Source organism: Eretmochelys imbricata, chromosome 17 (genome assembly GCF_965152235.1).
Source record: "Eretmochelys imbricata isolate rEreImb1 chromosome 17, rEreImb1.hap1, whole genome shotgun sequence".
Taxonomy (NCBI): domain Eukaryota; kingdom Metazoa; phylum Chordata; order Testudines; family Cheloniidae; genus Eretmochelys; species Eretmochelys imbricata.
This window is the reverse complement of record NC_135588.1, coordinates 9,872,999-9,891,706: the sequence shown is the minus strand read 5'-3', so window position 1 is coordinate 9,891,706 and position 18,708 is coordinate 9,872,999. Positions and strand designations below refer to the sequence as shown.

General features: G+C 36.3%; 1 protein-coding gene across 2 annotated transcripts in view; it reads right to left on the bottom strand.

The window, feature by feature from the left end:
• NLK (nemo like kinase) overlaps window positions 1–18,708 on the bottom strand; it is a 111,462-nt gene that overhangs the window by 38,282 nt on the left and 54,472 nt on the right. For both annotated transcript variants that reach the window (XM_077836992.1, XM_077836991.1), the window contains exons 2-3: window positions 10,759–10,888; window positions 7,868–7,923 (exon numbers count right to left, since the gene is read on the bottom strand). In XM_077836992.1, the coding sequence (XP_077693118.1) occupies window positions 7,868–7,923; window positions 10,759–10,888 (186 nt within the window). The remainder of the gene's footprint in view (window positions 1–7,867; window positions 7,924–10,758; window positions 10,889–18,708) is intronic.

Genomic DNA, 18,708 nt, shown 5'->3' with positions numbered 1-18,708 from the left:
ATGAACAATACAATCTAAATGTCAAGAAACGAAAATCAAAACTCCTATGCAGAGTTTTCTAAAACACTGTCAATACACTATCCTTAAAATCAGTTACATTTATGAAAAAAATGAATGCCTCTGTTCTTTTACATATAGAATTGTTCAAAAACATCTATATAACAGATTATGGTTACCCAATTTAAATATTCTTGATAGTACAGTCCCAAAGAGGAAGCAATCCTTAACCTAGATATGATTTATAACTCATATGACGCGTAATAAAATGAGGGCATTTAACAAGTGCTGATAACTGAAATCCAATTTATGAAGATTATTTGTCTCAGACACTGCTGTCCACATGAAAGAAATAGCTATGCACACTGATTGGAGTATTATCTATCGTTCCTATGAAAGAGTCAACCATAAAGAATATCCCATCTTTGCAACCAGTAACTTGGTATGAAACAGAAAATCTGCATGCACTTCGGTTAGAATCACTGACCTTGAAATGTGTTCATATTTTTATGCAGCAATCAATATAAGGTATTATATTTAAACAAAACAAAATAGTTTATTTCCCAAGCAAAGGTTATCTAAATATAAAAAAATGACAAATTTTCAGCTGGTCAAAAAAAATAGTTAAATTGATCAAAAATAGAAAAATAACAATAACCCGATCAACCAGTAAAAAGAGCCTTCCAAAAGCCCAGCAATACTCCACAAAACTGATATATTCAAACTCCAAAGAGCTCAGTTAGAGGTTGAAACCAAATACAATAAAGCTTCCTGTAGGATAAGCAGAATGTATAATGAACAAATGTGGGATATTGAATTAATCAGTTTCAACTTGAGCACTACCATGTATGCAGGATAACATTGCAGAAAAATATCAGTACCTAGTTCTAAATACTCATGGATGTTACCTTGTGTAGAAATTTAGGGTTTTTTTTAATACAAAAATATAGGAAATACAATGATTTCCCCAACAAAAATATATTATCTGTGTGAATATGTATGTGTATCTACACATACACACTTCTTTTTAAAATTTCTGGAAATGGTTTGCAGCCATCATATTGATGGAAGTTTACAATGGCTATTTCAATATCATGGACTGCCCTCGAGTTGCCAACAGGATTTGATGGTGTAATTTATCTCTGGTCAGTTTATAATTCACAACAAAGTGGTATAAATAAAAACTGGAAACAGAAAGCTAACAAAGGGCAGCAGTACGATGGCAAGAAATGCTTGAACAAGCCAAGTCACAGTAGTTCCCTTTCAACTCTTCTGCTTTTGGCTTAAATCTTCAACATTTGCTTTTGTTTATATTAAAAAGATGAAAGTTAAATGCTTAACAGCACAGGCCAGAACAGCCTGAAAATGCTACCCAAAGAAAAGCTTTGGCTCATTCTGAAAGATGGTCACTTGAGCAACTTCTCAGGCAATTGGAGCATCATCCAACCTTATCTGCTCAGAAGGGCTCAGCCTACCAAAGGGGTTCTCAAATGGGCGGGGGTGGGGGGTTGGGTGGGGATGTTGGGAAACCTGAGGGGGTTCCAAGGTTATCACATGGGGCGGGGGGGTCACGAGCTGTAAGCCTCCATCCCAAACCCCACTTTGCCTCCAGCATTTGTAATGGTGTTAAATATATTAAGAAGTGTTTTTAATTTATATGGGGGGGGAGGTTTTTTTTCCACACTCAGAGGCTTGCTATATGAAACGGGTCACCAGTACAAAAGTTTGAGAACCACCGGCCTAGTTCAACCATCTTTTTTTTTTTTTTTTTGGGCGGGGGGGGGAGGAGGGGGAGAACAGATATTGAAATTTCTACCAGCTCCACAATCTCAACCAGGAAAGGCATTAAAACTAGAGGGATGAGGTTATACTGTTCAGTTTAGGATTTCTGCACAATAGCTGACTTAACAAAATTTAGACACGTTACACACGCTGCAAAATGACCCCTGTAGTCATGGCGGTATTACTAATAAGATGCAAAGGTAGTTCTAATTTTTGTATAAATATAAAATAAAATACATGCTGTAAATAAACCAAAATTATTTAGACTTTAAATGCTACAGAAGGTCCTTTTGAAAAAAAAAGATCTGACTCCTTCAGGCAATATATTCATCTTCTCATATTATATATATTACCTGACGGAGTCAGATCTCTCTCTTTTTTTTTTTTTTTTTTTTTTAAAAAGGACCTTCTGTAGCATTTAAAGTCTAAATAATTTTGGTTTATTTACAGCATGTATTTTATTTTATACAAAACTTAGAACTACCTTCACATCTTATTAGTACACACACACACACACACACAAAACTGACTGGCCTATCCAAAATTTGGAAGACTCTTTGCAAAAAAAGTTCAACTAAAAATTATCCCCAAATCTTGCATACAAAACAAAGGTGTAAAACCACCACAGGCATTACAAGTTTAATATATGTCATCCTCCCTTACGTGACCAAGTTCGAATGAGATTAACCTTACCAATTTTCAGTACTATAAGCACCACTCTCTTAAGGTTCTGCAAGTTGAAAATGTTAGGATAATAGAAAGAAAAAATGAAGAATCTAACTTTTACTAGAATTTATTAGTTCATTCTTGAATGCTTTTTCTATTTCTGTTTTGTAATTAACAATTGCTATTCTACTCAGATTCTCTAAATGCCCCATTCCAGCCCACAACACACCACTTTCTAACTGAAGGCAGCACTTTGTATTTTTGATAACATGACGGAAATGCCTGAGTGACCATTTAGTTTTATGCCACCTTGAGATGTAGGATCTGGCCACTTATGCAAGCTGAGAAATATTTAATGAATTATACAACCTTGAGAGTTACACACAGAGGAAAAGTACTGCATTCTATGTTGTAATTATATGGAAAATCCTGTGAAAATAGTCAATCCTGTTTGATGAGTTGGGTACACTTAACCCACAAATAAATCCTGTAAAGATTTTTATGCCTGACTCAGCCAAATAAACAGTCCCTAGCTTTATACAAGTATGTGTTATCAAATCATTACTTAAAAAGCTTTTTTTAAATATTCTGACCCAACTGCACAAATGCTTTTAAAATCGGCAGTTTATTGTGAAGCTACAAATTAGCTTGCAGTTTTCTTAACCCTGAAAGGTGTTTGGGGAAGTAACATATCAACATACAATAAGTGTACAGAAAACTCATCTCACTACAGACTAGTCTAATTAAACATTCAATATTTTGTGTAAGCAATTTCTAAGCACCAATTCCAAGATTGACTTCACCTCTAATTCCAGACATGGAGAAAAATCTACATTGCAATGGTAATTTTGCAAGATGGGTGTACAACATAGATTTTTAACTACAAATGATTTTTCCAGTCTAATAAAAAGGACCTGTTTTTTCCATTTCTCCCTCCCTGACTCAAGTATCAGAGTGAAACATAAAGCAAAGGTCAAACTAGAAGAACTCAGATAAAATAAACCAGACTGAACAAGGACACTGACAATTAGCTTAACAGATGCTATAACATGAAGTTATGGCTTGGTGTTTGGTCGTATGTTATAGCAATGCTGATGGGAAAATAAACTTACTTGGCTTGAAACATTTAAGGAACAATCATCTTTTGGTAATTTTTTGCAAATAGTTAAATCAATCAGAAAAATAACTGCTGCAATTTTTGTTTAGATTTCCTCCTACTATAATTTTGAAATGAATAACAACTATAATTTTGTATCTGCTATAAGTCTGTAATTTATATCAATTAAATGAGAATTGCTGTGACGGATATGAGGAATCCTTACAACATAGTACCGCAACCAACTTGCTCAAGAGCACATTCCAAAATGATGAGAGAGGCAGGAATGGAACCCAGATTCTTCTTACTACCAGCCTTTTGCCACATGCTCTGAACTTGCTATTTCACGAATCAGGTGCTGAATGAACCTACAGAGGTAGTTTTAATAAAGGAAACATACTTCAATTCATAACATGGTGTCATATCTTTACGCAATACCCAATCTCAAACCCTTAAATAATTAAAAGCTACAGTTAGTGCATGATGAGGAAAAAAGCAAACTAAGCTTTTTCACAGACACTATCGAATACTGTGCCACTACTGGTTGACAAATTAGATTCAGTGGTGTGAAAACACAAAAGCGAGAAGATACCAGGGTCCCCATGGAATTTGTTATTATTTCCGTCCGACTGACTTTTTATTCAGCTAAAACTACATGTGCCCTACAGGCACATATACTGACAGTACAGAGATTCTCTTTCTTCTTCAGCTGCCTTAGGGAGACATTTATCTAAATATTTTCCTACCAAAAAGGTACATAATCTGTAAAACCAACCTAAAAATTCCATTTGGCATTTAAGATGCACTTTCTGAGTTATCTTTTCGAGAAAAAAATAATTCTATTCCAATATAAGGGCCAAATCCAGGTAGCCAACAATCGGAGGCACAAGGTGAGGCCTCTAGTTGTGTTGGGAGCTTTGACTAATGCTACATTTGGCCTAACTGAAGACAGTTTGGCACCAGATTCCTGCTTTGCGAGAGCAACAGGAACACAGTTGGGGGCAGGGAGCAGTACAGGCACCTTTCTAAGGCAGGCCATCCCCCTGAGGTGGAGCCCTATTGGGCATAGAATAGTCGGCATTTTCCTTCCATCTTCAATGCACTTGGAGAACAACGAGCAGCAACCTGGCACTCTCCGCCCCCCCGCCGGGCATTGCATTCCCCTGGCATTTGTTCCATCTCAGCAAAACAGTCGAATCCTATAAGATGGGAGAGCTACTGAAATTTTCACTGAACTTCACTTTAAAGTAGAATATTTTTTAGCAGCCAATATTAGAGCTAGTTGAAAAATATGGGAAATTTCAAAATTTTGAGCAGTCAGTCCAAAAACAGGGAACATTTTTTCACAGAAGATGTTATCTTTATTTTTCCAATTTTATTTTTTTATTTTTTTTTGAAAAATGTAAGAACTTCAAGTTGATCCAATATATTTCAGAGTTCAAGTGAAACAGAATTATTTATTTCTGAAGACTGTCCTCTGAAGAGGAATTCTCCGCAGCTCAAGAGACAGAGAAATAGGCTGGCTCTTCAGTGAGTGCCCACACGTTTGTCTCTGCCTCAAAAAAGCAGCAGAGAAGGCTGAAGGCCTACTATCAAAATATGGAGGCCTGTATGCAAGAAAGAAGATTCTCCAGTCTTAATTTTATAATACATACACACAAAAACGCAAACATACATACATGTGCGTGCACACACACCCCCCCCCATACCTCACCCATATGTCTATAAAAATCTTCTTTTCACTGGGAAATATTTGAAATACAGCACTTAACGGAGGCCTGTGTGTTTTTACCCTGAACAGCTTTTCAGCAACTCTCAATCTTTCACTTAATTGGTTTAAGACCAAAATTTTAACAGTTGGTTTCATGTAGTTTGCCCACGTTAATTGTCTTATTATTCAATTTAAAATAAAACAGCTCTGCGGTTGACCTTGGATTCCTCTATCTTCCATCACTATGAACTTTGTTTCTTATATAACAAGCTTCAGTTAGTAAGCCTGTACATTTACAGTTCTTGAAAAAAAGCCAAACAATAAAATGGGGTTTCTTCCACAACTACAAGGACTTTAACTGTATCTGAAAGTTAGCACCTTTTATTTATTAAGATTTATTTATTACAAGACCAAAGGATTCCACTAGAAAAATAGAGAATTAAAAAGGGAACAAAACCCAGAAATGTTTCAGATATCTCCTCAGGCACGTAGTACATCAGCATTTTGAGCCATTAAAATTATGGTAATATAGCTGTGACCTGCTTTTTGGTTCTATAGATTTAAAATATTTTAATAAGAGTGTACATCGGTGAGCAGACATTCATTCTGAACTCTCAATTCAGATAAACTTTTGATTAAACTTAAAGACTTCATTACTGTAACTTGCATGTTGGAATTTTACAAACTATTCTACTATGCTTTAATCCAATCAACAGATATGGTATTTATAATTGATATATACATAATATAAGTTACATAGAGAGTAACTTTTAAAAACAATGTATTTATTGAACAGTTCATTTACTTGACAAATTCTAACTTGCATTTCCCTTACCACAACTGAAAACAATAAAACAATCTAAAACAGGACCTGTTTTCAGGACACGGAATACTGAACTTGAATCTTGACAATCCATTAAGGACAAATTTATTTGCATCTTTTAATAAAGTGCTATTATTTTATTTACAAGTTTTATGTTGATGTTTGTTATGATGATATACTATAAGAAACTGAAAGTGAGTTTAGTAAATTATTTAGATAGTCTCTAAAACCTAAACTTCATAAAAAAGGAAAAGGACAAAAACACTCGTGCATTAAAAAGCCCACTGAGTACATACCATTTCTATAGATTCTTCAGTGTGAAATATTAACCAAGTATCTTAACAAAAATAACTTTTCAATTACCTAAATTATCTTCTCCTTAAAATACCCTTTTCCTTTTAAGTCTGCAAAAAATATTCTGCTACTTATTTGGGTTCTTAAAACATTTTAAAATGTTTGCAAAGTTTTGCAGTTTACTTTAAATATCAGTCATGGAAAGGAGTCTGATGAATTCCTTTCCACTGGAAATATGTCTATAACCAAATAGTCCCAGTGTACAGTGATTATCTGGTTTATTTCCCTATTAAGAGCTGTTTAAAACTTTCCCCAACATTTCCCATAAATTAACATTGTGTATTAAATGTGTAAATTAACTCTAAAAATAGTAATAGATTAGTGATATCAGGGTAGGCATAAAATTTTTATTGGGATCTCTAGATCTGTAAGATGGTAAAGTCTTGCTAAGAGGAACAAAATGATTCTTATTTTAATAACAGCCCTTGATGCTGAAATCAGAATCATAATATTCCTATGTACTTTTTGTACAAATCACTACTTATATATTGTAGTGATGGGTGCCATACAAAAGACTAAAAATATTCTAGAATTATATTTCTATTAAAGCAAGTGAGCTCTAACCATAATATTGCCTAATTATTTCTATTTCTCTATAATATATAAGAATGTGCAACTAAGAGGTCACAGATAATCAATCACTAAATATGTTCCCAGTACACTTAACTTCTAAATCTCATCCCCCCTAAAAAAACCAAAACCAGCCAACTGAACATAAATAATAATACAAAATACATATGTATTTTTTCATAGTTGTCAAATATTGTTTTTTGGAATGAATCAACACTCTTCCAGTGATCTGAGAAATATCTTAATGTTAGGTAATCTATTACGGTATTCATGATTTCTCGAAAAATTATCCACCTGGGCTCTTTTGTGTAAATGCTAGGTAAACCATGTATATTTTCATGTGGCATCTGTTTTCTACTTCAATATGAGGCCCGAATAACGAATGCCAAACATCACTAGTTGTGTAAGAATATCCCTAGAAATTCTATATCCTGGTATGTGTCATGCGTGAGTATGGGAAGATGGGCATTTTTAGGAATTTTTTTAGAATGTTACCTAATAAACACAGACCAATAAAGACATAATTCTGGGAAGTAATTTTCAAGACAGTATTTGGGGGAATCTTAACTACAAGTGGTGCCTGCTGGTAAGCAGCACTATACCCCACTTGCCTGTTGGCACTCATGAAGTCAAAGCTTCATGATCAATCCTGAACCTGTTCATCTCTAATCATAACATGAACAAACTGCTCTTGCATGAACAGTCCCACTGACGTCAACAAAACTATTCACATAAAGGCTATGAAAACTGGGCCCAAGTTCTTTCCAATTCCCTATGTACAGATCACAGATTAAATCAAACACTTACAATTTGTAGTCTAAAGTCAATCACACCTACCTCAATTAAAATTATTTTATATTTAGGATACATTTCTTCAAAGTAGTCAATGTGTGGAGGCTGGAGTATGTCAAGGGCGGAGAGCACCTATGGAACAACAGGCAAGACAATTTTACCGGAAAGAAAATAGAAATCTTAGTCAAATCAAAGCAAATACTTACGACAAAGGCAAGGTCAGGCTATATTTTTAACACTTTGTTTGCCTACTGTTTAAAATATTTGAGATGTCCTTTTAATGCATTTGACAAACACCACAATTTTTAACTGTCTGGTGAATTAACCTTGGCCTTGTTTAACCTTGGCCTGTCCCATGACTTAGTCCAACTTTACAGCTGGCATAATTTACTTGTTATTTATTAATTTCAAACACCTATGTAGACTTTCTGTATCCTACCTACCAACATCTCTGTCTGTAAACGAACTCATTTTCCTTGTAGGATTTAGCCTTATTCTGCCCACAAACTAAGATTAGTCTGGTCTTCACATTTGGAGAACATCTCTTTAAAAAGTGAGAGTAGCTGGCTTCCAAATATTTGTAAAGTTGACATCACTGCATGTTATATTGTATGGCAATACTGTTGCATATGCTGTGTTCTGTTAACCCACAGGACACAAGGAAAAATTTTGCACTTGCATGACAAAGCCAGCCCCACTGACTTCAGCAAGATTGCACAGCATGCAGGTGAGTGTAGAATTTATCCCGTGTCTTTGCTTCTCCCAACAAAATAATCAAAATAAGGAGACCGAGGACAAGATGTTCAGAGGGCAAGATTTTCAAAATGGATGCCAAAACTCCAGTTCCTGAATCCACAATTAGACGCCTGAATAAGTAGTCTGATTTTCAAAAGTACTAAGTGCCCAGCAGCTGTAAGTCAATGCAAGGTGCTTGGTGTTCTGCACTTTTTGAAAAATAAAGCTTTTTTCAGGTCCCTGTATACTAGCTTAAAAGCACAAGTTTAAGGCACCCATTTAAAAATATCTTGGCCCTAGTATCACAAATGTAAAAATATGACCACAAAAATCTCTGAAAGAAGTTTGAAGTCATTTTGAAATGTAAAATAGTACTAAGTATACAGACAAAAAGAAGACTGATTTTGTCTTGCAATTTATCTTTTTAACAACATCCCAACATATCATTTCCATTTCCATCCACTCCATTTCCATAAAGGCATTTACAACAGACATTAAAGTTATTCACTTTTTGAACCAACAGCCCAGACAGTCACTTAAGTTGTGTCCCTACAGTGACACGTTTAAGAAAGCAATTGCACAGAATTTAAATCCTCACAAGACTAGAAAACTACTTTGGGGGGTGGTGGGGAACAGGGGACCACATAATCTATGGCATTTAAGTGCATGTGCACAAACTGCTTCTGTTATCAGACTCCGCTTCAGATCACCTGCCAAAGCAGTTTATTACCTCTTACTCCTTAACAAAAGTTAACCTGTAATGAAGTTGCTGCACAGAAATGATTTAATGTATTACCCCAAGGACATCTTTAGTAAAAAGAAAACACAACAAAGATTTTCTTAGACTCAGGTCTCACGGCATTTTTATAAAGAGGAAAAAAAAGTATCCCCTACTGTCACAAGCTTTATTTTCACCAAGGGTCTGCGCATCCTGTGGGAACTTTGGAAAAGTAGGCAATTACCAGGAATGGGGGGGCGAATGGCTATGAATCAGTGGCTATGAATCAGTGTAAAGACAAAGAAAAAATGTTTGCTAGTGTAGAAGTCTGTTATACAGCACCTATTCTACCTTGGAGCACTGTTTTGTAGAAATTTGAGTAATGATCTGTAGGCCACCCCTGGAAGCTGCAGCTTTGTTATAATGTTTTAGTTAGTTACCATCTGGCTTATTTTGAGAGTCCAGTTTGTGTTTTTCTCCCTCCATCTCCCAAGTCTTAGATTGCCTCTTTGCTCTAATTAAGGGCTGTATAGAGAGAGTCTCTAAGCAAAGAAATCAATGCAGAATTATCAAGTTATACTTACAGTACAATACACATATCTGCCAGAACAGAAACTGCAAGTAAAACGTGAACTGCTACCAGTAGTATATGAATCGGTCAACTCTTTGAATTAGAAGAGACACTGTCTACACCACCTCTGGGTCCACATTCCTGTTGCTTAATGTATGAAGAACTCCTTCATCCGCCACACTAACAACTTTTTAGCCATTTCTCCAGCTGATTCCTCAGTTTATACTTCTCTACAATTCATATACAGATTTCTGAGCAGAATCTGGACTGCTGAAATAATCACAGAGTCAGTTTATGGGTAGGATTCTTTTTTTTGCTGATCAGATTACCGTCACAGGTTAATGGGTTGTACTTTAGTGGTATCATGACCAAATTGGGTTGGAAGAGGACTGAAAAAATAAGACTCATTTAAACCAGATAACAGAGTGGAGTAGGGACTGCTGGCCAAACAGAGATTCATGTATGCCTCAAAAGCCATCTTATGTGTCTAGAAAAAAAAGTCTTAAAGCTTCCATGAATCTGCTTTGCTTTCCCCTCAGTCCCATCTATTGAGGCCGATGCAAGAATAAAAGTACACCAACAATTCAGTACTATGACCACTGATCTGAATTCAGCATTTAACCACATACAAGAAAATCATTTTTGTAATCTGACACCCTCAGATGAACTGGATATAAAGAGGAGAGGGAAGACAACATAAGGTAGTGAAATAAAGGAAATTTAGGTAGAGATTCCACTATGTCAGTCAGTTCAGATCAGGATGAATAAGTGAGTGCAAGCACCCATAGGTCAACTAACTATTTAATCCTTTCACTGTGTGCAACCTCTGGATTTTTAGATAATCCTAAAGCAAATGGATTTTTAAAGTTGATTTAAATAATCCATGTTTAACATCTTTTCTTAACACTTCTACCAGTACACTAAGAACTCAAACTTTACTCACATTGTCATGCTTAAAAAAACACAACATCTTCAATTCCCGGAAGACCCTTTTGCAGGAGACCAGATTTTGGAAGACATTGGGCATCTTTTTGAGTGCAACTCTCTTTCCATCTCGTGGATCTGTTACTGACCTAGAGAATACAAAAACTGAAAGGTTAAAAACAAGCTCAAGTAAACTTTTCTAGAACAGAAAAAAAAAATGTTTAAAGGTTACAATACTTTTCGAACAGAAAGGTGGTTCAATACACTTATGGGGGGGGGAATATCATGTAAACAAGGGGAACACAGCGTAAATTTACTGTCCTTTATTAAGTAAATTCCAATCATTCTTTGGTTAGATTATATTTCTACACACATTCATCTACTCCTGGTTATTTAAGTGGCTGAGCACATCATGCATTAGTGAATTTAATTGTTAACATACACAACTATTTGAAGTCAGAGATCAATAACTGGAACCATAACTCGTGTCAGACCACAAACATTTCCTTCAGCCTCCCACTAAAGAGTCTATTAATATGAAAACACTGTTCAGTTATGCAAATTTGCAGTGTCAAAGAGCTACACTGCTTTCATTTCTTTTCCTTAAAAAGAACGAGTTAACTATTGCATGGTAGTATAATAGAGGTGAATACAACTTAAAGATGAATCCACTAAACCACACTGTCAAGCATAGACTTGGGAACTCTGTTCTGATCTTGGATCTGCCACCAAGCATCTTTGTGTGGTGTTTTGAAAACTGTGTCAAAATTACAAGTTCTCATTTTAAATTCTAAGGGGATTCCTCGTCCCACTTGTGGACTAGGGGGCTCTAAAAGAAACATGTGATCTGGTTCCTCAGGAGTTAGCCTACAAAAGAGCCAGTCAGCAAGGTGCATTGAGTTGCGCCTCTCTGCTTTAGGTAGCACCTGCTATGTATGTCTGTCTGTCTCTCTCCCCTGTATTGGATTGTTGCATGTTAGATTTCTGGATTCTGAGAAAGAAAATAGTTTACACTGAAAATTTTCAGGACAAGTATTTATATTTTGTTTCTAACTCTGAGCATAACACTTTGGAGAAATCACTCCAACTGGTGTCTGAGTTTCCTGATCCGTAATGTGGGTACGATGTTTACTCTTCTCATAAGGGTTTTATGAGGATGTATATACAGAAGTTACAAGGAAACCTGCAAGTGTTAAGTATTTTATTCTAAAGTTACTGGCCTCTGAAAATAGGGAATAAGCTGAGAACTTTAAAGTCTGAGAAATGGGACTCTGATGCCTCAACTCCACAGTCATAAGATTTTAAGGCAAGAAGAGACCAATACAATGCTTAATTTGTGCCAGGGGTTTCCAGGGCTGAACCCCAGCACCTCTAGGATTGGCAGTTCATAGACCCGGCACCTCTAGGCTTGCTGCATAAGTTATGAATGTAAAAAAATTGCTTGAGTCCTGGCACCTCTTTTGTTACAAATTAGGCACTGGACCAACGTTTTGACCACCTGCCTAACATAGGCCGAAGAATTTTACCCATAAATTCCTCCATCAGTCCCATAACTTCTGGCTGAGCCACAGCATATCTTTTAGAAAGACATTCGACCCTTATTTAAGGTCTTAAAGCGATGGAAAATTTCTCACTCCAACAGTTAAGTACTCTCACTGTTAAATATTTGTGCCTTATTTCCAGTCTGAACTTCTCTTAACCTCCTCTTTGATAAACTAAATATATCAATCAAGATTCTTATATCTGTCATTATAAGGCAGACCTCGAATCATTTCTGCAGCTCCATACTGAAGCCCCAGCAATTTTTCCAAATCCTTTTTGAAGCATTCCCACGAAAACTGCACATAGTACCAGGTAAACAGCATTGCACCAGGAGTTCACAATCAGCTGTTCACCGTAACACCTAAATCCCTTCCAGAGTCACTCCTTTACAGGATACATTACCCCACCTGGTAAAAGTGACCTATGCTGTTTCCTCCTAGATGTAACACTTGCTTTTGGATCGAGTAAAAAAGCTCATTCTTTCAATGAGCCTAGCTCACCAAGCAATCCAGATCACTTTGTATAATAAACTTGTCATTTACCACTCCACCAAGCAGTTTGTCATATGCAAACTTTATCAGCAATGATTTTATCTTTTCTTCCAAATCACTGATAAAGACATTGAATAGTATTAGGACAAAAATCAATCCTGTAGAACCCCATTGTATAGCCATTTGATGACTATTCCCATTACAATTTCAGAACGTTAATTGTTAGTACGTTTTTAAATTAGTTTAATATGTGCTACACTGATTTTGTATCTTGATAATTTTTAATCATAATACTGGGGGGCATTAAATCAAATGCCTTATAGAAGTCCAAGTAGATTATGACACCACAGTTACTTTCATCAACCAAACTAGTAATCTCATTGAAAAACAATATCAAGTTTGTTTGACAAGACCCTTTTTCCCTGAAGTAATTCTGATGCTGTCATCTGAATTCTTTACTGATCGCTTTGAGCGTTTTCCTCATATCACCAACACTACATAACAGACACACGCGCACACACACACACCAAAAAAACCCCCAAAAAACTACACAACATGTCATTGTGAGTTTACTTATGGCAATATTATATAAAATTAATGTTGTACTAGTTAAGAAAAGTTGCCTAATGAACTGTTTTGATCATGAAATAATTTTCTTATAGTAAAACAAAGTATTATTCTCCTGTTTTAAGTTTCTAGTATCAAAATAAATGAGACTGTGGAGGTGAAGCTGGGATATGAAGTGAAAGGCGAGATGTCAGAAAGAGGCAGCAGCGGAAGACAGACGGGGACAATAGGAGTAGCGAAAAGGAAAAAGTCAGAACAATTCACTTGCAAAGAGACTGAGTTAGGACTGGAAAAGTCACTGGCTTGCACTATTTATCGAAGAGCAAACTTTAGACTGATATTTTCTTGTCCCCCAAGAGGAAGTGCATTATGGCTTCTGAGGGGCCCCACCCGTCACATCTCCAAACACCAGGTCTGATAAAATTTAAGTTAGAGTCCAATGACATGGGGTGGGAAGGGCTGCAGTGTCCCTTTGCATCAGTTTCCACTGGTTCAGAGTTCAGATAAAATGCCCCTAGTATCCTTTAAGAAGAATACAATGGACAGGAGAAAGCCCTACGGCAGTTAAATTTGACTAGGCTTTTACCTGAGAAGGATTCAACTTTATGCTCATACATATTCAAGAATCCTGTCTTCTAGAGAAAAATGTCAGCTTTAGACGTATCCATTGACAGTGCCATTGATTTCTGTTGGAGAAACTGGGTTCAAGATGCTTGTGGAGAGAAGCCCAAAACATACGACTACAAAGCAATATTTGCAATTTGCATGTTCTGTCCTTTTTTCCCCTCACACACCAAATGCACAAGTCTCACTTCAGAACAGACACAGGAAAAAAAAAAAGAACAAAAACAATATATATATATATTTTTGCTGTGTATCTATATATGAAGTACAGAAATATCATGTTTTTAAGTGTGTAAAATTTGCTTACAACCAGGCAATCAATAGCTGGTAAAACGTTTCCTTGAGGACAAACTGGCAAAAAAGGAGGGATGATATGGCATTCAGACAGACAGAGTCAAAGAAAGTCCATTGTCTGCACAAATCAGTGCTCATTACTGGAGAGATTACAACACCTCTTTTTATGTTTACCTTACTCCACACATTCCCACTGACTTCAGTGAAATTATTTTCAAAACAGGGTACTAAATGTGACTAAGGGGTTCACAATTTGGCTCTACAGTTTTAACATTACACCAAGGAAAAGACGTCCTTTATCCATTTGGAATAATTTATATGAATTGTAGAAACCGAACATTAAGAGGGTACAAGTTGTTTTTATCTCAAAAATTTTTCAAAAAAAGAACCATCTCTTGCAACAATTTTCTATTCTACCATGGAGTCTCTAATAAATTTTGCTATCCCTATTTTAAGCACTGTACTATGTAGTATGAGCAAAAATACCCACAGTGTAAAGATGTAATAACCCATGGGTTTTAAATTCTGCATGTGACTGAACTGCCAGAATTGTTTGTTCCTTAGAGTCCTGACCCTTGTGCCAAGCACAGCACTTACGTGCAGTCCCACTGAAGTCAACAGTGCTTTGCCCAGGTCCTGGAGAGCATGCTACTGCAGCCTGATGCAGGGTTGGGGCTTTATGACCAATCCCACAGTGAGATGCATGCAGGTGGAACTCTGTGTTTGTACAGAGTTGCACTGAACACCAGGAGTGCTTCACACAGGTGCAGGAGTCCAACAGCAGGGTCTAGTCTTTAGTTACTGTCTAGCTTACAGTGGCCACTCACATAGTCCCAGAATACTGGACCTTCCATCACTTCCAGAACAGGCACGAGCCAGCCTGGCCGGCGTGACCTTGCACACGCTGTGTATGCAAGGTCATGCCAGTGCGGACGGAGCTTCACGCTCTTCAAAATGGCAGACAAAACAACGTCTGGTTTTGTCTCAGCACTAGACAGGAGACAAATCACCCAAAAAGGAGGCCCATCTGTCTTAAAACCGGAAGAATGGCTTGCATAGCCTAGATATTATGTGGCCTCCATCACATCAACATGCAAATGTCTCTGTTGCATCTGAGCACCTTCCACAAATCAAAAGACTTCATTCAGTGTTATATTTAAATTAACTAATATTTAAATTGTCAAGTAACTGATGATTTTTAGACATAATTAATTTCATTATTTTCAAGTAAATGCATAATTACAAATCTCACAACATCCAAGATATTCACAATGAGCAGTTCACTAAATAGCTACAGCTAGGTCTGAAGTTGGATTTAATTTTGGTAGTCTAAGCATTAAGGTCTCAAAGTATTTTAAATACAAGAGTTTCAACGTCTGTGGATGATACATATATAAGTAACTGTACACTCTGATAGAATCAGTATTCCACTTTTCTCAACCTACTGCAGAACAAGGACCTGTTCACCTATTGATTCTAATATGGCATACAAGCTACTGTGGCACGTTGTACATATGGATAAACATACAGTTACCAGCTTGGCTTCACATTTCATGGGGACATCTACACATTTCAGAAAAAAGGTAGAAAATGAAAAGACAGAAGTGCACATACAGTAAGTGTAGTTAAGTTTCTAAATAAATTATCCAATTAAACCAAGCTGCATCTTAACTTACAGTTTAAGTACCAAGTTATTTTCAAGGAAGCAGCCCAGTTTGACTGAAAAAAAAAATACTTAAATTAAGTGGGATTGATCTCTCTCTCAAATATACGCAATCCACTTTCACAGTGGCACAATGAAGCTGCATTAAGTAGAATCAGCTAACAACTGAAATTTGAGAAGCTTTATTTAAAAAAAAAAAAAACTCATTGTACACAATACTACCATGGGCAAAAACTGAGAGGTTTACAAATTAGATTCTTGTACTATTTGCAAATAGAGTTAAAATGATTACTTACAGAAAAATTACTCATTTAGGTACCAACTTACATTTTAAATTCATATTCATCTACCTTGCACATTTCTACCTGACATATCTAAAGTATTCATGAAGAACATTTTCAGGTAACTGTCTCCTCTCCTCACTAAAGTAATACAGTAAGAAATAAACTCTACAGACAAATGCTCAGGCACAGATTCAGAAAAATAACTGAAGGTAACTCATGCTCTCTCCCCATTAGCAAAATGCCACATTTCACAGAGGGTCTTCATTCTTCCTCTTATGATGAACATGATGACAGAACAGCTCAAGTAGTGAGTGTTTCGAAGGCTTATTTATTTGCTAATCCGTGTACAGCGTACTGTGTACAGTGGTAGGTTGTATCATCTCTGGAGGCTGCACCATTGTTTAATAAAATAGGGAAAGGTTTAAGAGGAATACTATGACAGGATTAGTATCCAAATCCAGTTGGTTTTTATTCTATGCTTATAATCATTAAAGCAATTACATGAAATGAATGCACGCTAGAAGTTTAAATCCCTACCTTCATCCAAATGTCACTGCCATGTCCTACATAATGGGCTTTTAGCACAAACAATTCCACAAGGGAAAAAAGTGGACTTCAGCTTCTATTGAAGATAACAGGCTGCTCATTTATTTTAGCACATGTTGAGTAATCTCACTAAAAAATACTCAGAATGTAAAATTCACAATAGCTGAATATTCAACAAAAAGGCCAATTTCTGCTTCTAATAAAGGTATATTTAACAGTGGGTATTTTTACTACAGTAAATTGTTACTCTGATTGTGAAAGTTATTCAGTATGAAATGAAAACATCCCAATATTTCACCACATTGTTTTTCTCGGAAATGAAATACAAATAGCCAATCCTAGGAGGGCTAACTATTGGACAAAAATCACTTACATCATCTTGTGAATCTGGTTCAATTAAGGTCCCAAAATACTGCAACAGTTTGCAAACTTCTTTGATTGAGGGAATGATTACAGTATACGTCCTTGTTTAGTTATATTACCAGAAGGATCTAATCAGAGATGAATATAATCAGCCTTAAATTATAGTGAATAAAGGCACACAAAATTCAGCTTCGTTATCTGTCCATACAAATACTTTGATAAACTAAAGAAACTACTGGTCTTGAAGTTGTTTCAAAGGGTTCTTAAAGAGTAACTGGAACAGTGGCAATAATCCCTGATCTACATCAAGACAGCATGTAAGATCACTCTCAAACACGTGTTTCTACAGTTTCCAGTCATATGATCTGCACTGAATTAGTGCTGTAATCAGAACGGGATTAATCTGTAAATAGGCTACAGACAAATTGTCTTGGGTCACTTTTTTCCATCCTGCAGAGCGGAGGGAAGACATGAATGGGTGTCATAAAACAAGGATGTGATCTAAAGATGATTGGGCTGTAGTCAGATTTCACTGAGGGAAACAACTGCAGTTTCACACCTTCCATACATTTCCTTTTACCTAAAAAAAACCTCCTTACTATTAACCTATAAACAGTTCCATACACACACCTATTTCTAGGTTTAGGTCATGTCCTTAAATAATTCAACATGAGTAACTTAGTCACAAACATGAATTTGTATGTCTAAAAGGGACATATCAACTAAAATACCTTCGTCGGAAGTCACAAACATGAATCTGTATGTCTAAAGGGACATATCAACTTTGTTGGAAAACGACTATGATAGAAAAAAAATCTCTAGTTTTTCAGTTTGTTTTTTCATGCAGTGCACAGCACACCATGTACTCTGTATCACTTTTTCTCTTTAAGGGAAGCTTCCCGATTGTCCCAACAACATGGAGAAGAAATGTTTTTAAAATAGGAATGTGAAATAGTAAAACAACAACAATTGGTAGGATGACTTGGGGGCTGTCGTACCACCTGAAAGTACTTGTAACAAAACAAACTTCGGTTTTGCTACAAGCCTACCACAACCTCTAGCCACTCAATTCTTACCCTGGCTACGTCAATATTATCACTTGATAAATTGGCTCTCTTTAAAATAAAGTATTTGCTACATTATATAATCCTAATGACAGGTTTCAGAGTAACAGCCGTGTTAGTCTGTATTCGCAAAAAGAAAAGGAGTACTTGTGGCACCTTAGAGACTAACCAATTTATTTGAGCATAAGCTTTCGTGAAGTGAGCTGTAGCTCATGAAAGCTTATGCTCAAATAAATTGGTTAGTCTCTAAGGTGCCACAAGTACTCCTTATATAATCCTAATATTATTGTTATTCTTTGGCCACAGTATTTTCTGCAGGGAAACAGGATGGAATACCTGCAGACACGCTCAGAAATGCCATGTTTGTTCATGTTTCAGAGTAGCAGCCGTGTTAGTCTGTATTCGCAAAAAGAAAAGGAGGACTTGTGGCACCTTAGAGACTAACCAATTTATCATATCATAGAATATCAGGGTTGGAAGGGACCTCAGGAGGTCATCTAGTCCAACCCCCTGCTCAAAGCAGGACCAATC